This window comes from Ailuropoda melanoleuca, chromosome 7 (genome assembly GCF_002007445.2).
Source record: "Ailuropoda melanoleuca isolate Jingjing chromosome 7, ASM200744v2, whole genome shotgun sequence".
Taxonomy (NCBI): Eukaryota; Metazoa; Chordata; class Mammalia; order Carnivora; family Ursidae; genus Ailuropoda; species Ailuropoda melanoleuca.
In genome coordinates this window covers 77,295,607-77,321,573 of record NC_048224.1, presented here as the reverse complement: position 1 = coordinate 77,321,573, position 25,967 = coordinate 77,295,607, and the positions used below count along the sequence as shown (strand labels likewise).

Below are 25,967 nucleotides of genomic sequence, written 5' to 3'. Positions count from 1 at the left end.
AAAAAAATAACCAAAGAAAAAATAGTAAATAAGAATTTATCAAAGAATAATCAGAGAATGTATTCCTTTATTTATCCTTTAGCTACTATACTGATTTAGGTTTTTGTGTGTATAGATAAGTCTTTGTGGGAAACTTCCAGCTGGGTCACAGGGCTCTTTCAATAAATTTCCAGGGATGAAAAGGGTCAGTGGTAAGGCAATAATGGGAAATCACTGGAATAGGACTGATTATATTTGTGCAATAACTATTCCTCTCTCTCAGAACTTACTTTAGGATGGATAGACTTTTTCATGTAATTCATTGACCTATAGCTGAAATAGTTTATGACTATCTCTATAAAGGGAAGAGAAGGAAAAAAAGCAATAACTCAAATGAAAAAAATGCTTTTATGCCTTAGTTTCTAGATATCTTAAGTGTAACTGGATTGGGTTTTCAACTGGCCCTATTTTCTCTTAGTTTCTTTTTTAGACAGAGTGATATATGTCTTTATCCTCAACATTTACATTTAGAATGTTGACTCCTTCATGTTACATTTACTAGTAGAAATGAAAAATAGATAATGGTCTTGCAGTCTCAGTGATCAGTGGATGGCTCTGATTTCGGCACTTTAATTTTCCCAAATAATTATAGGTTGTCACTGTTAACTGCGCTCGAATCATCCATGGGAACCAGATTGCAACAAATGGTGTTGTACATGTCATTGACCGTGTCCTTACACAAATTGGTACCTCAATTCAAGACTTCATTGAAGCAGAAGATGACCTTTCATCTTTTAGGGTAAGTACAAGAAATAACAGCACATTGTCTTGGATCTTTGAAATTTCCTTTTCTGTGTCAGACTCTAACAATAAAAATGCTATTTAAAAAATCTGGCAGAAATGTAACAAATATGTTTCTTGAAATGAAAAGAGTTTTATTTTACACTGAAGAAGTCATCCCATATGACATAATAATACTTGTGTGGACATGATAGGTACGGAGTGGTTAGTTCTGTGCCTGTAGCTTATTTACCGCCTTTAGTATGTGTCCATCTCAGTTATATGTAGTGCTGGATATTGCTACAGTCACACAAATATGGTCAGAATTCCCATTCTTACAAACAGGTGTGAGGAAAATTGGAAAGGTTGTGCCAAAAAATAATGTTTTAAAGATCTAACAAGAACAAACTTCTATAATTTTCTATAGCATCAACTCCCTCATGACAGCCTAGGTTAAGTGTGTTGTAATCTTCTTTTGGATTTGCAATGTGCAAGCCTCTAAAAAGCACATTTGTGTTTCAGGCAGCTGCTATCACATCTGATATACTGGAGTCCCTTGGAAGAGATGGTCACTTCACACTCTTTGCTCCCACCAATGAGGCTTTTGAGAAACTTCCACGAGGTGTCCTAGAAAGGATCATGGGAGATAAGGTGGCTTCTGAAGGTACTAAAATGTCCTCCTCTATGAGAAGCCTCCCAGAATTCCAAAAGAAAAGAAAATTTTAAAAAATGTTTAAGTCATGCCAGTATTATCAGCTTTGATAAACAAAGGCAAAGAAAAACTTTTGTTCTGAAGTGGACCACAAAAATTAAAAAAAAAAACAAAACACCAAAGCCCTTGAAAGAGTCAGCAGAGTAATTAAATAATTAATAATTAATGTAAAAATAAGAACATCATAAAGATCACATTCTTTTTTACTGCTTTCAAGTAAATAAGTAGCAGGCATTAAAAAGGATTTAGCCATTGTTGAAAAGAAATATTAGATGATCAAATTTTAATATCATATATGTGTTATGTAATGCTTTTAATTCTAAATTTATGTTAAAAGGTATAATTAAGTTGAGAAAATTGCATGGTTCTCTTGGGCTATTACTTATTTATAAACAAAATTTGGCTTTGTTCTAGTCTCCCTTTCCATTTTCAAATAGATTTTACATTATGACTAGTGCATTTAATTTACTCAGTCTCTCCCAAAATACATTTAACCAATTTAGAATGACAAATTTTGATGATACAGATATAGATATAATACAGTTGAGGAATAGATACCTTCAGATATCTTCCAAGAAATTGTCTTTATTTTGTCTACTCTCCAGATGTTTTTTGTAGGGGATTATTTGTCTTACCCTCCTCCTCTATTAATCTCTTTGCAAATCACATGCAGTTATTCTGTTATGAGCTGCTAATGGAAGATGCTGCTTGGGTGTTTTGGAATAGGTATCTCTAATAAATACAGGAACCATTCTCCTTGCTTTTCCATCAGAAAATACTTTCTTATGATAGTGGGAAGTTGCTCTAACACATTTTCTAAGTACTACAGAAATCATTTCATGCAACTGACCTTCTCTTCTTACTTCCTACTGAACTGAGCTATTTCTATTGTGTAGCTCTTATAGTTAATTGAAGAAGTGTTCCTAGAGAATAAACAATTTAAACACCTTCAATCAATACTTAGGTCTTATACTGTATTTTATTTCTTAGAAATACTTAGGTCCTTAGTGAAACATGTCTTTTAAGGGTTAAGTGCAATTTCCCTTGCTCTCAAAACGTGCTGCTTTTAATTTGTCTTCCAGCTCTCATGAAGTACCACCTTTTGAACACCCTCCAGTGTTCTGAAGCTATCATGGGAGGCGCAGTCTTTGAGACTCTGGAAGGAAACACCATTGAGATAGGATGTGATGGTGACAGCATAACAGTGAATGGAATCAAAATGGTGAACAAAAAAGATATCGTGACAAATAATGGTGTCATCCATTTGATTGATCAGGTCCTAATTCCTGATTCTGGTGAGCAACAGTTTCAGATTCTTCCACCTACTACTGTTTACCATTTGTGATGCCTCAAGACTAAATCCATGAAAAATGAATGTGTAGTACAAGGAAAGGCATGGGAAGCACAAATACAGCACAGTGAATGTAGTACTAAGTAGCCTGTGTAGTCGTGGGCTCTCCACGCACGGAACTTCTGCTTTCCAGGGCTTCTAACACTTAATATTTATTTATTTACTTATTTATATTTAAAGATTTTATTTACTTATTAAAGATTTTATTTATTTATTTGACAGAGAGACAGCCAGCGAGAGAGGGAACACAAGCAGGGGGAGTGGGAGAGGAAGAAGCAGGCTCCTAGTGGAGGAGCCCGATGTGGGGCTTGATCCCAGATCTCTGGGATCACGCCCTGAGCCAAAGGCAGACGCTTAACGACTGCGCTACCCACGCGCCCCTAACACTTAATATTTATAAAGGTGCTCACAGTACCACAGTTTTGCTTGAAAATGAAAGGAAAGATATAGCCAAATGGTCAGTTTTGGATAAATGAAAGAGCTATGGCACTCACAAGAGCAGAGAGAGGCAGGAGGCGAGCAATAGAGAATTTAAGACAATGAAAATAAGAAGCCAGAAAAATATTTTCTTTCTGAAATCCTCTGTGGTTATTGACCTCCCAAAAAGGAATCTGGAACTCTTACTAGGGAAGAGCAGGATATCTTATCACATTGTCATTGCAGCAAATAGCTTATAGAGAACAGCCAAAAATTGATTTACTAATAACAAAGATGATAATAACAAAGATGACATTGTTGGGATGGTGATGGTTTACTTTACAGCCAAACAAGTTATTGAGCTGGCTGGAAATCAACAAACCACTTTCACAGACCTCGTGGCCCAATTAGGCTTGGCATCCGCTCTGCGGCCAGATGGAGAATACACTTTGCTGGCACCTGTGAATAATGCATTTTCAGGTATGTACTGGACACTGTCATGCCCACTCTACATCCCCAACCAACCCTCACACACCTTTTTTCTTCACCATGATTGTTTGCATTAAGGAATAACAAACGTTTTACAAAGTGTTAATTATTTCTTCATTGGCTACACATCGTTAGCACCATGTTGTCTCTATTAAAATGTCCTTCATTTCCAAATATTTCATTATAATAGGTAATAGCCTACAGGGAGTGAAAGTTTGTGATAAGGAGTGTTCAGTTATTCTGACTCTAATCATATTTCCAGCACACATAAGGGATGTATTAATAGATCTTAAGAAAAATTAAACTGATTCATTTATTTAACACCGACATAATATTTAAGAATAAATAGTTTCATTTTTCATCTCAAAATTTGATATAAGGTGTCAAATTATAAATAAATAAAAGCAGACTATTTTATTTTAACTTCTGTATTATGATGTAAACTATTGTTGTAAGTATTTTATCTAGTAGCTGCTCCTCAAGGATGGTGTTTAGATTTATGTAACCTGTCATTTTTTTCAGAAAAGTGATTTCACAAAACATATTTAAATTGTAAAGCAAAATTTACTAATTAAAACATAAGTATTATTTTAAAAATGTTTTTCTAAATGCTAAATTGTGATACATAAAATTATTAATAAAAATTCAAATTCCTAGAAATGCTGTTATTCCTTTTTCTAATAACTATATTCAGCTGTGTTGACATTAACCCACCTTTAGGACGGTGGATGTGTTTTGAATTTCTTTTCAGAAGTAAAGATAAATTTACAAATGAATTGTCAGTAGTGTTTCATGTGACCAATGTATATCAAATTCTCAGAAAAAAATCTTGGTCAATATTAGACTTTAACTTTTGCTAATGACACCATAAAACTATGTAGCCCTTACATAGATGGAATCCGTTGTTTGGACTCCATAGAATGTCACAGTCATTTGATGGAAGAGCTCAGAGTTTCTAATTGGTGCATGGAATTCATAGCCTTGAGGCTTTAGTTGACTCATATATTTTATGAGTGTAGAAGCCATAATATCCATAGTATTAGGGATTATCCATTTTCACGATTTTCTCTTACCAGGAGGAACTTTAATGCTTTCTAAATAATCCTTTTTTCCTCATGAATTTATTTATAGATGATACTCTGAGCATGGATCAGCGGCTTCTTAAATTAATTCTGCAGAATCACATATTGAAAGTAAAAGTTGGCCTTAATGAGCTTTACAATGGACAAAAGCTTGAAACCATTGGAGGCAAACAGCTCAGAGTCTTTGTCTATCGTACAGTAAGTCAATCAGAAAAAGATAAAATATCCACATTGGCTTAAATGTCAAATGACATGTCCTTGTCTAAAAATACTGTTACAACAAATGTTTCCAGAATTTTGTGAATGAGGTTTTAGTAATAGTAAATATTCATAGGAAGATCAGGGAACTGAGTAATGTATGAAAAGCCCGTGAGGAAAGGACACAAAAAAGAGCTGAGTATTAATAATTCAGATAATTTGCATTTGTTTCATTATAAATAACTTTCTGTTCTAAAGCATTAATTATTTCAATTCTAGAAATTACTACAACTCCTCTAAAATAAGCTTTTGATTTATGGAGTCCTATAAGTTTACAAGGTAATTTTTTATAGACATGTAAAGATCTCTGAAGTCTACAAAATGGTTCTAACATACATTATCTGAGGGAATATTTCTAGAAAATATTGCTTATGAAAATTACAATTCAAGTAGTGGTGCTGTTCAATTTCTGTCCAGGGAACAGATGCATCTAGAGCTCAAAGATTTCACAAAAAGTCAAGCATTACCTGATACAACACACAGCAGCTGCTCACGATGGTTCGACAATCCCAAGACACACATTTTACAGGATTCAGAAAATGGGCCACATATACATATATTTGCTCAAAACCAGTATAACAAAATCAATAATGTGGCGTAATTGATAGAACCTTATAGTCAGGAAAATATAGTTAATATCTGTGAAGATCAAAAAAGGCACTGAAGTCAGGAAACTTTTTGGTTAAAGAGGGTCCTAAGGAGTTAAAGAGTGAAAGTTTCTTAAAGAAGGTGTGGAAGAATGGTTCAAACCTGGAGACGACTGACGAAAAATATAGACATGGAATTCTATGAATTTTTGTTATTTACAGATGAAACTACCTGCCTGACACGTAAGGTAGCTTAACCAGTAGTAGAAAACCTGACTGAATAAGAAGTGTGAGGTCAGATTGTGCCAGACCTTAAGAACAGAAGTGAGATGCTATTTCCTCTGGTCAGAGAATCAGGAGACCTCTTAGAAGAGTCAATCCATTAGCTCAACTATGCATCTACTTCCACATAGGACATTTCAAGTAAGGAAATAGACAGTTGTATCTTTCCCTTCTTTGCTAGGCTGTCTGCATTGAAAATTCATGCATGGTGAGAGGAAGCAAACAAGGAAGAAATGGTGCCATTCACATCTTCCAAGAGATCATCAAACCAGCAGAGAAATCCCTCCATGAAAAATTAAAACAAGATAAGCGCTTTAGGTAAACTTACTGGTTTCACCCCCACAAAAACAAAAACAAAATCACCGTGAGAACCATTGATATAGTTTCGTTTCCCAGTTAGATTTCCAAAAGGCACTCAGTATTCAGTATTACTGAACACAGAATTTAGAATAAGAAGTCCATGCAAATGTTTTCAAAACTGAAATATGTTCTTAACACTATTTTGCTTCTTAGTGCACCATAATATGATTTGGTGAGTGAAACAATCTAATAGATTGACCTACTCCTTGGAATTTTTTTATATTTAAGTTCTTGAAAAATGAGTAAATACCAGCAAAGACTATTTTGTGGAATATTAAATGAAAAACACACACTTCTATTTTGTTATGAAGTATGACCTTGTCAAGTTTTATAAGATAAAAACTGAGTTTAGGAAACTTAAAAACCATATGTATATTTAAATAATTTCCCCATGATAAAACTTTCTTAACAGGTAAATGACATTTGAAACATGAAAATGCATGAACAGGGGGGCCTGGGTGGCAGAGTCAGTTAAGTGTCCAACTCTTATTTTAGACTCAGGTTGTGATCTCAGGGTCGTGAGATCGAGCCTGGTGATGGGCTTCTCGCTCAGCACAGAGCCTGCTTGGGATTCTCTCTTTTCCTTTTCCTCTGCCCCTCCCCCACCCCCTCAAATAGATAAATAAAACTTAAAAACAACAGCAAAAAAGAAAATGCATGAACAATTTCTCATGCTTTCCACCATAAACGGATTCTATTCTATTCCATGCATGCCTACATCTAAATCTAACAGAATAAACCTGTGTCTTTCCTGCTTAGCATCTTCCTCAGCCTACTGGAAGCTGCAGACTTGAAAGAGCTCCTGACACAACCTGGGGATTGGACTTTATTTGTTCCAACCAATGATGCCTTTAAGGGAATGACAAATGAAGAAAAGGAAATTCTGATTCGTGAGTAGAAGTGAATACCAGATATTTGCCCCTAGAGTTCAGGATCTCATTTCTTCCTCAAGCATTCCTGCCCAGAAGAAGTCAGCCTCCAAAATGTCCCCTCTTTAATATTCATGTCTAGCCTTTGTTTCCTTTAATTCCACTTGGAATATGTGGAGGGTCACTCTAATGTGCTTCATTAACTGCTTGCTGTCGTGGTTGTTGACCTAGATGTTCACTTATGCTATTTCTATTGAATTCCACACAATTGGGTGACAAAGAAAGAAGTCGCAATCCCAAAAATAATTTGATTTTTGCCCTCCCAGTACGTTGGCTAATATTTTGATCGAACAGACTGAAGTGACTGTTTTGACATGGCATTGATAGCAACTTGAGAGAACAATGATATGATGAGAAACTACAGTGCGGAAAAAACAAAGACAAAGAGGGGCGCCTGGGTGGCACAGCGGTTAAGCGTCTGTCTTCGGCTCAGGGCGTGATCCCGGAGTTATGGGATCGAGCCCCACATCAGGCTCCTCTGCTATGAGCCTGCTTCTTCCTCTCCCACTCCCCCTGCTTGTGTTCCCTCTCTCGCTGGCTGTCTCTATCTATGTCAAATAAATAAATAAAATCTTTAAAAACAAAAAACAAAAAACAAAGACAAAGAAATATTTCTATTCTTAGTCTTTCCAGCATCAAAATATCAAAAAATATGACATGTTATAAATATATATTTTCCCCCAGGAGACAAAAATGCCCTTCAAAACATCATCCTTTATCACCTAACACCAGGAGTTTTCATTGGAAAAGGATTTGAACCTGGTGTTACTAACATCCTGAAGACCACACAAGGAAGCAAGATCTATCTGAAAGGAGTAAGTTCTCTAGAATGAATTTATGATAGCATTCATTCATTGTTCAATTACCTTAATGTTAACTTTTCATTAATTTCTCATTGACATTATCCCGTTTTGTTAGGTAAATGATACACTTCTGGTGAACGAAGTGAAATCAAAAGAATCTGACATCATGACAACAAATGGTGTCATTCATGTTGTAGATAAACTCCTCTACCCAGCAGGTTGGTAATTATTGAACTCATTAGTGAATTAATCTTTTTCAATAAAAACCTAGACTTTTATTTCACACTTTCTTGCCAATACTCATTTAACATTCCTCTTCATAGACACACCTGTTGGAAATGATCAGCTGCTGGAAATACTTAATAAACTGATCAAATACATTCAGATTAAGGTACAGAACATTATTGGATTTGTTTGTACTGTGCTGAACATATATGGCAATTTTAACATAAAAGACTAGAAATGTATATGTTAATAGGTAGATGTACACTGGACTTGGATTGATCTTTGTTGATTATGTACCACTGGCCCATCTGTGAATAAATGACATAATTTCTTTACGGTTTTATTCAACAAATACCTATTAAAAGCTACTTGGGTCCAAGCAGTGTATTAAGTGTAATGGGAAATATAAGTGGAATCAGAGATGGAACTTTATTTAAAAACTTACAGTCCAGTTGGAAAGAAAAGACATGATGATAAAAAACTATAATCTTTCTATCATTAAATACCTTTGCTACAGAATATAAGTTATTTACTTGTAAAAAATTGTCACTAATCAGAGTGGTTAAAGGCAAAAAAGTGTTTTGCTCCTTTGTCTTTGTAGGGTCAAAGTATCAGAAAACATATGAAACACTATTTAAAAACCTATTTAATTTTAGATTAATATTTTATAATTTTTAAGACTCTGAGTAACAAGTCCCATAGTTTTTATGCCATCTGGCCCAATAGCAGGAGATTACAAAATGAATTAAAGTGGTGCCATCATTTTGTTAATAAAACTACTAATTTCACGTTACTAAATAACAAATATTTATTTTCAGTTTGTTCGTGGTAGCACCTTCAAAGAAATCCCCATGACTGTCTACAGTAAGTACATAATGGATATTTGTCACATACCAGTGGCAAGATGTAAAAAAAAGAAAACACAATAATTTTCTTTGTACTTGGAAGCAGAAATTATTGATAATCTGGTATTTAGAATTCCAAACAATGGCAAATTTCATCCCACTTGAAGCAAGCTTAAGGTATGGATGAGACCTCTCAGCCAGGGCCATACCCTTCAGCTCCTATGAACCCCTTACCCATTCATCAAAAAAAACAGGAATGATAAGATATGAGAATAGCAGTAAAATATAATAGCTAGCATGGAAAAGAGGCAGGGGAAAAATAGACATACAAACATACGAAGAGGAGAGACAGTTAAAAGGCCCTCCAGAGTTATCTGAAAATTCAGATGTGTGGACACAGAAATAACACTGCTGAAGGATTTGTAGCTCATTCTACCCTCAAGCCGTCAGCTGTCTGAGGACAGGGTGGGCCGTGGTGTGCCAAAGAATCCTAACGTTTATGAATTGGCAGTTCAAAAACTCTCCCCATTCAAAATTGGATGAAGGAACAAAGAATCTGCCAGGCAATAAACCTAAGATTTCTAGATGCCAAGGTTCTTTTATCCCTGACTCTACCAGATTATCAAAGTTAAACCTCTCCTACTTAACAACGGTAAAGGGTATTCCATTCTCATAAATGTAACTTGTAGTATTCCTTTTTCAATGTGGCTTTTTCTTCACTTGTCTTTTTTCTTTCTTTCTCCGTAGCTTTCAAAGCAGAAATTCTTTTCATTTTGTTTTGACTCTACAATTAAACACTCAAAATGTACCAGTAGCAAAAGCATTACTTCAATTCCCACTCTTATCCTGGCTAGAAAATAATTCTGTTTTATACTCTGAGCATTCTGTTACTGAATTAAAAAAATTTGCCTTAGGATTTACACTAGATATGGAAAAAGAATGACGACAATGTAAGGAGCAAAACAAAATGTCTGCTGCTCTTACCGATTTCAATTATGTAATAATAAGATACGCAAATCCAGTATCAGGCCAGTTTAGCACTATTTTAAAGATTTAGCTGGACTAGCTCTGAATCAACATGGTATAAATTCCAGTGTGAAAGTATACAATCTTGTATATATTTTAAAATAAATTAAAGAACAATTATGGGCTCTATTCATCAGAAATGTTATGTCATCTTTCTCATTAAAGTTGTATACCTGCACCACTTTTCTTTACCTTTCCTACTTTACCCTTGATAGGTCCACTACTTTCTATATATGCCAATGCAATATTTTGCTTACAATGAGCCAAAATCTTATAATTCCTCTATTTTCCTCTATTAAAATTGAATCCGCACTCACAGAAAAGAGTTACATTTTATGAAATTATGCAGATCTAATAAACCTTGTCTATGTACTCAAAGAACTTGAAACAGCTCTGAGATTTACATTCCAATGCACGATGTTTCTTTAACTCCTGCCCAGACGGGCATGCTGCTATTTAGAAGTGTACTTCAAATAGAGGTAGAGAGTAATTAAACCTAAGATTACATTTTTACATTCCTTCATTGACTTGTCTCTAAAACTCTTAAATTTCCTTGTTGCACATTATTCTTGTTCCCCAAATATCATACATTTTGATTGTATGGGGGGGAATGTTCTGTAATATTCATTACCAAATATATAACATTTGAAGTACAGCAGAATAAAATCAGTATGTAATCCTCAGTCCGGGACCTGTCAAAACTCTAATTCTTCAGGCAAGCAAGACTGAAACAAAACTACCAACGAACTAAACATGTACACTTCAAGTTCCTTAATAAAAAGTAACGATTTAAGCTAAAAGTAATTAACTCATTTTGATAGCAGCAGAGACCTCTGTGGATTTGCCTTCATGGAAAGGTTCCTCCTCTGTGGCAAACCACTTGTGGGATCAGTAATTGGCTGCCTAGATTTGATATATTTTAGAGCTTCATAATTCAAGATTTCAGAATAAAAAATTTGATATGATGGAAACAGTCACAATTAAGATCTCGAAACCATATGAATTTTAAAAAGTTGACATTTCAGAAGCTTGAGGTGAGAATGTGACAGAAACCCAAACTGTGCTAAATCTCACCTCTATTGTGTCAACACAATCTATTGTGATTGCACGGCTAGCTTTAGTGCAGCCCCACTATCTAATGGAGCTATCTTTTAAGGCTTTTAATTAGAAATGACCAAAAGCCAGTAGCCCTGGCTGAAGGCTCCAGAGGCACATTTCCAGTTAATCTCTACCACCAAAAGCCAAAGAGTTTGCTATTTTAAATAAATTTTGCGTATTATTGTTTTAGTTGGGTGAATGACACACATTTAAAATACAAACTTTTAAATTTTGAAGAAATGATCATGATAGGGGGTGCCTGGGTGGCTCAGTTGGTTAAGTGTCTGCCTTCGGCTCAGGTCATGATCTCAGGGTCCTGGGATCAAGCCCCATGTCAGGCTCCCTGCTCCAGGAGGAGTCTGCTTCTTCCTCTCTCCCTGCCCCTCCCCCCTGCTTGTGCTCTCTCTCTCTCTCTCTCACTCACTCTCAAATGAATAAATAAAATCTTAAAAAAAGATCATATATTAAAGCTGAAAATTAAAGACATTTTAGTTGATAACTTAAACATTGATCATATCATGTTTGTTGCATAGAGCTCATATTTGGTTGGCTGAAATTTATTTTTATGTTTAATTATTCTGAACTATTTTTCATATTTTCCTTTCTATATCACTGTTATCAGATGCATGAAAAAAAAATCCTGTCTTTGTCTTTCAATTTTTTCTTTTGAGAAAGAATCCAACAATGCAATTTAAGACATTATGAATTGCATGAAATTAATCATGTTTATTTGTCTTCTGTTGCTATGCAGCCAATATTTTCAAGAAGTACAAAAGAAGGTAAAGAGCTTTAGTGGTGCAGTTCAAAATTACAGATTTCTAGATAGCATTCCTCACTTAACGTGTATATATTTCACTGGAACAAACCCAAGTCACTGGAATTCAGAGTACACCATCTGGACATGAGAAGATAAATAGATAACGTTCCATGAATATTTCCTGTATCTGACTGCCTGAACACATTACCACAACTTATACCTCAGTACCCAACAAAGACTAAAAAAAAAAAAAAAAAAAGAGGACAATTTTGTTCAGGTTGTTTTTATGTAAACATCATTTATGTTCCACTTTCTATGCTTTCAGCAACTAAAATTATAACCAAAGTTGTGGAACCAAAAATTAAAGTGATTGAAGGCAGTCTTCAGCCTATTATCAAAACTGAAGGTAAAAATCAACGTTATACATGGTTCCTTTTATTGTGAAAAAAAATCCAAATAATAGACTGATTTCTATGAATGTGTCTACATTCTTTTTGAAACTAACATGCTAAATATTTCTATATCAATGGCATGCTCATGTAATTGCAGAATGCAGAATGCAAATTATTTAGCAGAGTAGATGGTGCATTCCTAATACTTTCAGTACATTTGCTTGTACTTGATTTCATTTGAACCTAATTGGCCATTGCATTCGCACTAGTACCCAGATAAACAAATAAGTAAACAAACAAACAAATAAATAAATCTCTAGCTTTTTTTACTGCAGTTAAACTCCTTCGTAGTATTTTTTGGTAGGTTTATCTCCAATCTCCCCACATGGTATCTTGTTATAAGAAGCTCTTCCAAAAAGTACAGGCATTTTTCATTCAAGGACCTAAGAGGGCACTGAAGCTATACATTGTTGAAAGCTTTTAAAATTACAACGACATATGACATATTTTTAAATTAGACCACCAGAAACAGAAGAGGGAATAAGTAGCTGGTGCAGTGAGTCAAACCTTAGAATTCTTAATTGGAGTCCTGAACTTCTCCCCTTACTGTCTGTTTATTTTAGCCAATTCCATCAACATCTTTAATGCCACCTTTGTTTCATGTATTTTAATTATTACCAAGGGTCAGACCTTAAGAATGATTTGTTTTTATGTCCAAGCATCTTAATGGGGTGACTTGCCAAAGAGAAAAGTCTAAGTTTTCTTCTTCATTCTGTAAGAAGGTTACAAATGGTCTTCCAAAAAAGGAAAAAATCATGTTTTCAGTTGAATCTCAAGAAAACTCTTATTTTAATTTTCTTTGTTTTTGATATTTCTTTTCATCCTCTTAACTGAGATGGCAATTTCTTGAATATTTTTGTCTATTCCTTTAAAGGCAAGCTATGATTTACATCTAGATATTGGAAATATGTATGCAAAAGTTTATTTCCTAGCTGATTAGTTATCTATATTTTTATTTCTTCTTGAGAACTAAAATTGACATAGTCTTTGAAATCTCTGCTTATTAAAAAATACCTATGGTCATTTGATTGTTTTTATATTTTGATGAGAATTTGGTGTCTTAAGAAATTATATCATAGAAATTTTTTGTTGACAAAATGCTTCTTGATCATTTGAACAAAAAATGATCAACTGATTCTTGGTACTACACTCGATTTTAACGTTTTTGTACTGTTTTTAAAATTAGATCCCCTAAAACTTTGTATGATCACTTGTACACAGCTTCTACAATCAAAATCATTCACATGTGCTGTTCTTATTTTCAAAGATTCCTACCTTTTCTTTCAAGCTTCTTCATTCAACCCATTTATCTTCCCAATCTTTGTCAGTGGGAATCTACTGTATTAATCTTTCTTCAATAAGGAACACAGTGAAGCATCAACTTTACCTGGATTCTTCCTATAAAGGGAGCAAGGATGAAAAATGGGGTCATGTCACCTATGTGTTAAAAACTCTTCAGTTCAGAAATTCAGAAGTTTTACTTCTGTGTAATGTACTGAAGGAAACGAATAATTATTGTGGCAGCCATTTACAATTGTCCAGCTCTAAGATTACTACTGGTATTTCCTTCTCATTGAACTTTTGCAGGTTCACTGATGGATTCTTGAATTCCTTCTAAATGTATTAGGCTCCAAAACACAGTTTTAAGATGTTTCTTATAAAAGGTACTTAACCAAATTATAGAATTAAGAAAAAATCAGCCGAAATTCATTTCAACAAATATTTACTGAGCATCTTATTATTGTGCCGGGACTCTTCTAGGTGCAGGGAGTAAATATGCAAAAAAGATTTGATAAAAATCCCTGCCTTCATAGAGCATAATGATAGAGGGTGTTTCTGAAATTTCAGTTTAGGCTCTTCCAAAGAAATGCCAATTTGGATATTTTATTGACTCATTTCTTGTTCTTAAACTCCTTAAGTGTATTTTCCTTTTGAAATTTCTAGACTTAAAAACCTGGCCTTGCATTTGATACTCAATATCCCTTGACCCAGTAAATCAAATATTATGGTATGAAGCACTCCTTATTTGAAAGAATAATTGTTTTCACTATTTTATAGTAGTTTTAGACTAATTCTGGGTAATGGTGTACATTAACAATTTCTCGGTAAGCAAATAAATCCTCTCAAAGATCAAATATAGTGATATTCAACTGTTGAAGGGTGTTACAGTATGAGTTAAATGTACTGAACTTTACTTTTCTTCTCTATGAAATAGTCTTGGTTAACTAATGTAGTAATCAGCTTTCTAACATGCAAAATGATTTTCTCTGGGAGTGAAATCATTTTGTAAGTCAAATGCAACATTTATTTAACTCTTGCATTTGAAGGACTATTTAATTATTATTAGTAAATTTTTGCATCATTTTCACATGTAAGGTAAGTACTCAAATCCATTTTCCCATAAAACCTGAAATTCAGTGTCTTAAATATAGGCATAAAGTTGAGATTTTTTAATGTTCAGTCTTATGCCCATCTGATAAAATGTATATAATACTGAGTAATTAAAAATTAAATTTAATTTAATAAGGAAAGAGTAATCAATGATACTAGTATAGTAAAGTAAGATCTACACTAGTTACCATTAGAGCAACTCAATTTCATACATACTATATGATTCACAAAGTATGTAACACCGTGTGTGATCCTACTTTACGACTACAAATAAATGGATGGACTTATGCTAAATGCTAAAACAGATGAAAGTAATTTTAGCAGCACACCAATAGACTGAATCATTTGTTCTCATAAATACTGCCTAATTTGAAGACAATGGGAAATGTTTAAAACCGATTTCATTAAGCCTGAAACCACTCTGATGTTTGAATAACACCGAATGTTAAAATAAATTTCCTGTTCTGCTAAAGTTAAAGAACTGCTTTAACATGATAATTTGTCTCCTAAAACAATGCCTCAGGACCCACAATAACAAAGGTCAAAATTGAAGGTGAACCTGAGTTCAGACTGATTAAAGAAGGTGAAACAGTAACTGAAGTGATCCATGGAGGTGCGTTATATGTATTTCCAAAAGTCTAGTTAGGATCACTGTGATTATTTTGAAACAGTTGGTTAAATATATTGAACATCTGATATTTTCTCTTGGCTTTTGTTTTATATAAATTGTGGGAATATTTATCTCATGGGCTCTTCCTGCTAGGTGTTTTTTTTAATTTTTTAATTTTTTATTTTTTTCCAGTCAAATAAAATGCAAATTACCTTTAATGAAGTTAAAATAATTTAGCTACTTGGAACTAATTTACCCATTAAGTCACCAGATCCAACAAAACCATCATTGCTGTGCATACGCCAGTGATGATTATGAAATAGACTAACAATAATGTCAATACAAAGTTATCTATTAGACTTCAAAGAAAAAATGGTCATTGTGTTAAGATTGACTAATAAATCACTGTTGAGACTGATGATAGGGCTCCCACTGTAATAATGTAGAGTTCCCTGGGTTGTCACCAAAGATTCTAAATACTCATTCCACAGTCAGAAAACGAGTGTGACAGTAAGACATGGAGAGTTAACTTGCCAGCTGGCTCTTTCCTTCACCCAAGATTCAGGACATAACTCTACCATTTAGACATTTGTTGACCTGAATCTATTTGAGATATGTCCCCAGAATGATTATGAGTGAATTCTAAGTGCTATTGCTTTGAGAAATATACTTAATCAGAAAATGTCTAGCTTATGTATCCATAAGGGGATGCATCAAATGCATTTTTCTTCCCTTATTTTAGAGCCAATTATTAAAAAATACACTAAAATCATTGATGGAGTGCCTGTGGAAATAACTGAAAAAGAGACAAGGGAAGAACGAATCATTACAGGTAAACTTTGATTCCATACATGGAATAATGCCTGAATTATAAAGGTAAAACCATATTAAATCTTAAAATATCTCTCTCTATAAGAATCATGAGAGAAACTAAGCTATTTTCATGGTGTTTACTGAAGTTAGTTCTTTTTGGCAGAAATAATATTATTCTAAATATATAATCCATGTTTTTCTCTGAATTGGAATTTGTGGACAAATCTATAAGCATGCATTTTTATTATGCAGATTCATACATATTATATAATATTTTCACTTTGCTACTTATGAGTTAATAAATCCTAGAAGAAAAACCACTCCCTCCTTTGATTTTCTATTTAGCTTAAGGTTTACACGTCTACATACCAAAATATATGCAAGTTTGTATAAGACAACTGACATCTAATTTTAGTAAACCGCTGTGTTAGTCTCCCACTAATGAATTAGCCTAAAATTCTGAATTCAGCTATTTTACAAGTATTTGTTTAAGTGAGCAGTCAGCAACTATGGCCTGTGCCACCTATGTATGTAAAGTTCTATCAGAACCCAGTGTGACCATCACTTCATATAATGTCTGTAACTGTTTCGACCCTACAGTGACTACTTGAATAGCTTCAACACAAGTCATATGGCCTAGAAAGTCTAAAATACTTACTCTCTGGCCCTTCAGAGTGGAAGTTTGTCTACTGCTATTTTAGACCTTTTTTAAAAAATTGTCTTTCTTTTCAGGTCCTGAAATAAAATACACTAGGATTTCTACGGGTGGTGGAGAAACAGAAGAAACTCTGAAGAAATTGTTGCAAGAAGGTCAGCATGTCTAGAAAAATAAGAATGTGACTTTACCTAAGCTGTTTCAATGTCTAAAGTAATCTTTGAGGCTTTTTACATATTTTCTACTGTATCTCATTCCTTTGTTCAAATTCCATGCCAACATATGAAAAATGTCCAAAGATAGAGAACGAAACTCAAATGACAGTCATGTTGATTGTTTTGTTATTTATTTGTTATATATTATTCAATAACTTTATAAGAAATTAGGCTTATCAAAAACAGCACTAAAACTGGAGGAAGAATCAAGTGTTGGTCTGGAATTCATTGTTAGCCAGATGCCATTATGTATCACATCAAGCATCCTGTGTTTTTATTACATAAACCAATTTCTGCTATAAACATGTATCCTCTCAGAGGTCACCAAGGTCACCAAATTCATTGAAGGAGGTGATGGTCATTTATTTGAAGATGAAGAAATTAAAAGACTGCTTCAGGGAGGTTAGTAAAAGGGAAACAACTAACCCGCTTACCAGGTTCTGGAGACTGAATTCTTCAACTTTTTAAAGACTGAGCATTCAGGTTTTTCTCTTATTAAGGTTGACAAAGACAACATGGTGTGTTGTCTTAAGAGATTGATTGGTTCAATAATAATCATGAAGAAATGATTACTAGTTTAAACAGTCTTTAAAAAGTTCTATGGTAGGGGCGCCTGGGTGGCACAGCGGTTAAGCGTCTGCCTTCGGCTCAGGGCGTGATCCTGGCGTTGTGGGATCGAGCCCCACATCAGGCTCTTCTGCTATGAGCCTGCTTCTTCCTCTCCCACTCCCCCTGCTTGTGTTCCCTCTCTCGCTGGCTGTCTCTATCTCTGTCAAATAAATAAATAAAATCTTTAAAAAAAAAAAAAAAAAAAAAAAAAAAAATAAAAAGTTCTATGGTATAAAACTTGGGGAGCAATGAATATTTTTTTTCTTTGATACAGATAATTGTAAGGATGTTTTAAGTATCTGACAGGAGAATACGTTTTTAAATTGGTAGCTGTTTAAAGAAGCCCAAATTGACATACTTTTTATATTTAAAAAAATGTATTCACTGCCCCCAAAACAATAACAAAAGGCATGTTTATTGATTTTTTAAGTGCATAGATCTAGCAAAAAAAAAAAAAAACAGTGCATTTAGTGATTTTCTTTTCCAAACTACATTCTTGAGAATGGATATCTGTTTCTTCTAACAGTTTGTGTGATAATCTATACCTGGAGATGTAAATTATTTTGCATATGAAATTAATCTTTAAAGTATGGAATGTTCTCTGTCTCTGGCATTAAAAGGATCTACTTTTAAAAGCAAAGGAGGAAAAAAAAAAGAATTCAAAATCTTACACAAACTCTAAAGGATAATTATTTGAAAAAACAGTAAATGCTAGTAAGATAAAATGTGGGTAATTGGCATTTGAATAAATGAACTTTTAGTGCATTTTACTACCAACAAAGTATTTAGACGACAAATTGCTTTAGAGAAACAAGTATTTAAATTATTCAGAAAAGTCAAATATGCTTCCTGAAATATACTATGAATTGAGAAACACAACTGCAGTTTGGTAGTTATCCAAAATTTCATCCAAGATGGCTTTTCTGCTTAAATTGTATCCCTATGTTCAAGAAGATATAAATTCTCTTGGAACCATACATATTATAGGCAATCGTTTCTTTATTCTTTATTTTAACCTAAATGAAATCTCTTTATATAGTGTTGAGACTGTTCAGCGATAGTAAAAATAAATAATTTTTATTGAACCAATGATTGAATTTCCCCTCAATAGAAAAAATGTGTGTCTGAAAAATACAAGATTTCCTTTCAGACTGCAGGGAGTGTGTGACACAGCCAAACCCATAAAAGAACCAAGGTTTTCTGTATGATCTAATACAGAATTCACTCATCTACCCACAAATGTTTAACTGTCTGCTAGGAAAACAGGGATTTGTGGGAAGAGGTGAAGATATTATGAAGATTAAATTGAATTCTTTTTTTTTTTAAGTCTTTACCATAGTAAGCAGCTTTGTAGAATGGCAGTGCTTTCTAGAGAATGAATCATTTAGTAGCTGTACCTATATATACATTGCTTTACTTTATTTAGGCTTAAACTTCAGGTAAGTATGTTTTCTTCTCCTTTAATAAGCCCCACTTAACAAGTTGATTATAAACAATGAACTAAGGACATAACAATAACTTCAGGCAAAAGAAAATATCTGCTATAAGAATATGATATTCTAATTTTAGTTAATGAAATCTTTAACTTCTGTTTCTTTTATCCCAGGGGGTCGATTCCTTTAGTTCTCAATATTTGGCTTCTCTACATATCTATAAAGCATTAATTTCCACAATGCCACATCATAATTTTTTATCAAAACATTTCTAAGGTTTTTTTCTTCCCATAATACAGACAATATAAGCAGTGTAGTTACTAGTATCTGAACATTAATTGGACATGGTAGGTTTTCTTTCTAGCCCTGTAAAATCAGTGGGTTATCACTGAGTTACAAGTGTCTGGATCCTGAGATATGTATTTACAAAGAAGTTGCTGTGAATAAAGATTACATCATGCAAGACTGGCCTTTGTTCTTTCAGAATATAGATCATTGATCCTTATCCTAACTATAGTCTTCATCTCAAAGTCTGGAGTTTTCAACCTAGACTGTTCATAGTGGTACACAGAGTACATTTTGATGAATTGAGTGTATTCCTCAATTATTTTAGTCATGACTAGTAACGTGGCTAAGTTGTCCTTTCGGTGCCAATATTGTGATTCATCACTGAAGTATTGCAGAGCCCTTAACTCAAAAAATCTTCTCATGAAATGTGTAGAATTTCACACTTATCTTAGGTAAAGCTACATTACTGAAACTACTAAAGTAATTAAGGGAGAATATCAACCTATAGAGAAAGGAACAAAAAAGATGTTATTTTGGATGGTTTTGACAAATCTGCCAATACAACATGTAAAGCCTGTGTAGAGAATAGGGATCAGCTTGTAGGTCTGGCTTTTGATCTGGGCTCCAACTCACACTACTTAAGTAAGTTGATTCTTTTCTGCTTTGCTTTCTTCATCTGAAAATGAGGATGGTAATGTTACCTACATCTTAATGAGTTCAGGTATGAAAAGCACCTGGAATATTGCTTGGCAAATACGAGCTCCAGGTAATGTCAACTATCATTAATATCATGGCCAATTATACTTACATAATATAAACTTAAGAAAGTAATATTTTATACCTAATTTAAATTTCTGAGAGTCACAGCCATATAAATATGCAAAAGTCATAAATAATTGGGCTGGGGCACTTTGCATGTTTCATGAAACATGGTAGAGTACGGCATTTGTGTGGGATCATTCATATGATTGGTTTATCTTCCCACATTTTGCTTCTCTAAGCATGACTTGATATGACTCTCATTCATTTTGAGGTAGCAGAGAGCCACTGGGAACAAATCTGATTTTCTGCACTTTATTCAGGCTTTCTTCTTAAGATTTTGTTTTGCCACAATTAATACTTCTTATTTTACTAGTACCATAGCAAAATAGTAATAAATTAACAAATTACTTAATTTCATTAAGTGGATGCTGTCAAGTGTATGAAAGAAAATCTGAGTATAAGTGTTTTTTTGAAATGTAATGTTGCAAATACTTCTGTGACCTTGTTTTAAATTATACAATAACTGTTACTTGGAGTTTAATAAGTCCACTATAGGGGCACCTGGGTGGTTTAGCTGGTTAAGCATCTGCCTTCAGCTCAGGTCATGATCCTGGAATCCTGGGATTGAGCCCTGGCATCAGCATCAGGCTCCCTGCTCAGCAGGGAGTCTGCTTCTCCCTCTCTCTCTGCCCCTCCGCCTTCTCCTTCTCTCTCTCTCTGTCCCTTTCAAATAAATAAATGAAATCTTTAAGAAATTAAAAAATAAGTCCATTATAAACAATGGTCTTAGTCACTGATTAAAGATTGGATCCATCTTTTCTTGACTAATATTTTTTTTAAAGATTTTTTAATTTCTTTATTCGACAGAGATAGAGACAGCCAGAGAGAGAGGGAACACAAGCAGGGGGAGTGGGAGAGGAAGAAGCAGGCTCATAGAGGAAGAGCCTGATGTGGGGCTCGATCCCATAACGCTGGGATCACGCCCTGAGCCGAAGGCAGACGCTTAACCGCTGTGCCACCCAGGTGCCCCTCTTGATTAATATTTTATAAGCCATTATTTTGTTACCAAATAAACCTGAAGTTAATGAAAATATATCAATTGGAGCATGTTCTATAATAATACTATCTCAAACTTTCCCCTATTATCCAATCTAAAGAGGTTTTCTACAGTTCTGTATTATAGTATTAACATGATACTATAAATGGTTATACACCTTATATTTTGTGGGAAAAAACATATTGGAAATGTGCCACATAGAAACAAACTTATTCAAACACTTTAAAAATGTTTCTTGGTGACATACAGCCAACATTACTGTTGGTGGTAGTTTCTTGCATTACTTTTTAATGGAATTTCACAGAATTGAAAAAATATATATAATAGAAAAATTTTGACCTGATTATTGGGTATAGATAATATATAAAAGCAAGAAGTCAAAATTTGGAGAAAAAACATTTTTAAAGGTGAGCAGAAAAATGAAGTCACTGTAGGAACCACATTTTCTCTTTGATCTTACGCATCGGATAGCAGAGTGAAAACATGAATTAGGTCTTGCTGATGAGTTAAAGAAAAACAAGGACTTGGGAAATAGTTTGCAACTATAAACAAAAAACTGCATAGTTATGAAACACTTGAAATTCTTAAATATGAAAGCTTTTATTATTTTTAACTAGTATTTGATAAATGATCTTGTAGGATTAGAGATAAATTTGGGAGTATGTTGGCACACATTTCCTGAATTGGTTAATATTATATTTCTAAAGTTATTAGGCCAATGCTATTTGTTGTCTTCATGTTTGATAAGGTAATCATGAATTAATTTACAAGGAGAATTTTACAGAGGCAGAAGTCTGATACATCACAAATAGGAATGACTGGAGAAATGACTGGATATCTCTGAAATAAAAGTTCTGCTAAACTTTATATGTTAAACATCCCTTTGTCATAAAGCAATGCTTTTTATAGAAAAGGTGAAAAAGTAATGTAAGCCACTTACTCTACGAAAAAATAACACATTATATGGGGCTCCAAATGCCATACTGAAACAATGTTTTGGAAATAGCAAGCATTCATTATATGTGGAAAACAAATGTCTGTGGCCAATGAAAAAGTCTCACTGTTCCAAAAGAAAATCTACATGTTTAAGTGATGCTTACTTTAAAACTTTATACTTTTCTTTACTTATGGTCTCCTGTCTGATGTTAGCCATAATTTCAAAGTGTTTCTAACTACAGCTATTTAATTTTAGACACACCTGTGAGGAAGATACAAGCCAACAAAAGAGTTCAAGGTAAATGTGTTGATAGTAATGTGCATGTGGGACACATGTTTTGTTATGTTAGGAGAAGCCAAAGGGTGGGGTTTTAATATATTTTATTGGACTTTGTTGTCTTTTAGGGAGAAAAGTCAGTAAATTTGAGGCAAAGTATTTTGATGATAAAAATCAGAAAATTAATTATTCATGCTCTGCTCTATTAGTAAAATCTAAGGATAACAAATGTTAAAGGAAGGGCAATTATACTCACGTGAACTGCTAGATTTTTTGTAGCACTGAGGTAGACTCAAGTAGAGTTAAGTTGAAAAGAAATCCGTGAATATGACCCAAGCAAAAGTTGGTTGCTACCTGAACTCTCTAAAAATATTATTATTTGAGATCAGGCTATGATTTGAAACATAAGTAAATTAAAAACTCTACACATATAGAAAGGTATTCATATAACTTTGTACAAAATTTTGATATAATGTGTCGATTATACACATATGCGTATCACCCATGCACTATAATATTTTTCATAACTATACTTAACATGCTTTTTCTAAACTTTCACTTAGGTTACCTTGAATTCTGATACATTAAATAATCAAAGACTTTCCATGTAGAACTTAGAATAAATTATAAGTTTGAAATTTCTAAAATAATTACATATTTATAGTCAAAAGAAATTGCAGGGCTTGAAAATGCATTATAGGTATATCTGATTTTAAGCCAATCCAACACAGACATTTGAAATTAAAAATCAATTGCATGAATAATTTCTAACTGAAGGTTTTATGAGGGACTTCTTCTAAACATCCTAATCCAACCAAATTTTCAAAGAACTAAAATCCTCAAATTTTAAATTGCTGTTTTCATATACGTTCAATCAAAAGATAACCTTGATTTCATCATCACAAACAGAGGATATGACTGAGAAAACACAATCTTATGTTTATTATGATAAGAAATAATGGTCTTTATAGATGTAGTCATGCACAGAATATCACATTGTTAAATCCTAAAGTTTCATCACATTTACAATCTATGCATTCTCCCTTCTTCCTATCAGGATCTAGAAGACGATCAAGAGAAGGTCGTTCTAAGTGAAAATCCAGCAACCAGACAACAAAGTTTATACAACCTTAAATGAATAACCTGATTAAAGGAAAATTATGAGAGCCACATTGACTTCAGGAAATGAACCACCAGCACAAAAAAGCAATCATTGAACACTTCTGAATACAAATTTCATCTTTTTTTCCCTGAATGAAATTGTGGGGTTGGTCTCCTGTGGGATAGGAACTGAAGGAAATAGAACACCTTACATACAGGTTTTTACATCTTGACATTAAAAATTCTGGCTAACTCTGGAATCCATCAGAGAAAATTCTTGTCAACGGATTTATTACAATTTAAATCTCACATTCCATTGAGAAGATTGAGCCTTGAATCTAAGAGATAGATAAAATGAATGCAAGCAGGTACCTCTCCATGGGAAGCTAAGTTATAAAAATGGGTGCTCACTATTAAAAAATAAAAAAACTTTTACTTCAAAAAGCTTTGCACATTTCTAATACAATGTGGGTTTACCAGTAAATTATGTTATTTCTACAACTAATTTTGTACTCTTGAAATGTTTGTCATATGCTTTTTGCAATACATATTGTTATCTCAAACATTTCAATAAAACATTTTTCTTTCAGTTATAAACAGAATTACTTTAAATTGGGTAGTTCAGAAAACTCAAGGTTTAAATTAATAAGTGTTTTGGACTTGGGAACAGGACTTTATACCTCTTTTTTTATAACAAATACTCATTAAAGTTACTGTCCTCAAAGCGTAAAGAGACAAATCACCAATAATTCACAATTCACCATGAGCTATAGTAGAAGAATAAACAGTACTACACAAACACCAAGACATCAATCAATTTTTCCTAGGCTTTTGCTAGATACAGGAAAAGCCACAGAGATGCCCTTAACTAAGAGTGAAGTAATGTGAGAGTCCATTGCATGGCAAAAGAGGGGAAGAAAAATATTTGTTTGCAGAGAATGGTAAAGAGATCAGTTGATCCAGTCAGATCTCAACAAGTATCATCCTCACTTGGTCTAATTGAAATGAAAGCGATCAGGGAGCAGAACCCGTACTGATGAGAAACTGAGAGGGGACGGTATAATAAAATTGTACCATGCTTCTAAAACTGAGGAACTCCAAACTGAAGATACCAGTCTGGATCAGAGATGTCCAGCTTGGATTAGAGACCTGGGACAAAGGTATCACTAAAGGATCTGGAAATTTTTTTGACTAGGTGAAAGCATAGGGTCATTGAGATGCAGTTAGGATGAAGAAGTAAAATAGAAAATTCTGGCAGTGACTCTTACTGAGGAAATACTGAATAGCCTTGTTTTCCAGAATGCTTTCTGGTCTGGGACAGTGGTGAGATTTATGTAAAGCATTTAAAAAGCCCTTGCCAGGAAGCAAAATGCCCCAGCATCTCCGTACTCATCTAGAGAATTTGGAACTTCAATCTCAACTGGATGGAGTGTGGCCACGATCACCCCAAAGTGATTCAGAGGGGGTGGTCATAGAAGGTGGTACAGGTAGAATATACTAAACCATCAGCAACAAAGATGAGTGTTCCAGACAGCATGTTGTTCATGATCGTCCAGAAGATCCCAAGATAATTACATAGAACAAATAGTAGGTCGGCTTATGCATTTAGCCCCCTTCGAGGTTTTCATTTGATGATGAGCCAGCTGTTCCAGAGGTGGACTTTGAATATGGTAGTCCGGGACAATAGGAATGAGGTTAAAGTCTTTTTAAAGACTACTAATTTTAATGCCCTACATTTTTTTTTTAATCAAACCAAAGGAGAAAAAAAAAATCGGTTTTGGTTAGTACACATACAAAAATCTAGCATAACTCTCTGGTGAAGGACAGAGTCTTTCAAATGACACATGTAAATATATTTAAAGATCAAATTTAAGGAATTATTAATAAAATATAAATAAAGACAATACAAATAAAAAACAAGATTTAAAACATATGAAAATAAAAAATAATTTTAAACCCCCAAATAAGAATTTTAAAGTAGATAAATAAATAAATAATATAAATAAATCCTATTCAAACACATTCTATAAATTGAAGAGGCAGAGCAGTATGCATTTTTACATGCAATATTTAATCCTTTAAAAATTCTGAAGCTTTATCATCTCCTGTTTTCTACGAAAAGATGAGGCTCAATTAGTTTATATAAATTTTTTTGCCTTGTAATCTTAAAACAGGCTATCAATCAACTTACCACATGTTCATTACTCAACAAGTACAAACTTGGGTATAGCACACATGTTTGTTTTCACAATTGTGCTGACTGTACTACCTGATTTCAGCTCTTTCTAATCGTCCTCTGAATAAACAGCATATAGGTTTCAGCACACTGAATTTAAGACTGCAGTTTCAAATAAGCCTTCTGAATAGTCTCCAAAAAACCACTGATCT

The 25,967-nt window shown here is 33.7% G+C and overlaps 1 protein-coding gene across 8 annotated transcripts in view; it reads left to right on the top strand.

Annotated features, from left to right (window-relative positions):
- Positions 1-24,176, top strand: part of POSTN (periostin) — a 34,102-nt gene extending 9,926 nt beyond the window's left edge. Inside the window, exons 6-23 of one of the 8 annotated variants that reach the window (XM_019807011.2) lie at positions 632-778; positions 1,282-1,423; positions 2,554-2,766; positions 3,585-3,719; positions 4,860-5,008; positions 6,119-6,255; positions 7,057-7,187; positions 7,911-8,041; positions 8,145-8,247; positions 8,353-8,420; positions 9,073-9,118; positions 12,306-12,386; positions 15,347-15,436; positions 16,176-16,265; positions 16,979-17,056; positions 17,435-17,518; positions 22,458-22,499; positions 23,536-24,176. In XM_019807011.2, coding sequence (XP_019662570.1) covers positions 632-778; positions 1,282-1,423; positions 2,554-2,766; positions 3,585-3,719; positions 4,860-5,008; positions 6,119-6,255; positions 7,057-7,187; positions 7,911-8,041; positions 8,145-8,247; positions 8,353-8,420; positions 9,073-9,118; positions 12,306-12,386; positions 15,347-15,436; positions 16,176-16,265; positions 16,979-17,056; positions 17,435-17,518; positions 22,458-22,499; positions 23,536-23,573 — 1,905 coding nt within the window. In that variant the 3' untranslated portion in view covers positions 23,574-24,176. The remainder of the gene's footprint in view (positions 1-631; positions 779-1,281; positions 1,424-2,553; positions 2,767-3,584; positions 3,720-4,859; positions 5,009-6,118; positions 6,256-7,056; positions 7,188-7,910; positions 8,042-8,144; positions 8,248-8,352; positions 8,421-9,072; positions 9,119-12,305; positions 12,387-15,346; positions 15,437-16,175; positions 16,266-16,978; positions 17,057-17,434; positions 17,519-22,457; positions 22,500-23,535) is intronic. The other 7 variants (XM_011233655.3, XM_019807012.2, XM_002926258.4 and 4 more) reach the window with 7 other exon arrangements.
- Positions 24,177-25,967: the final 1,791 nt, after the last annotated feature.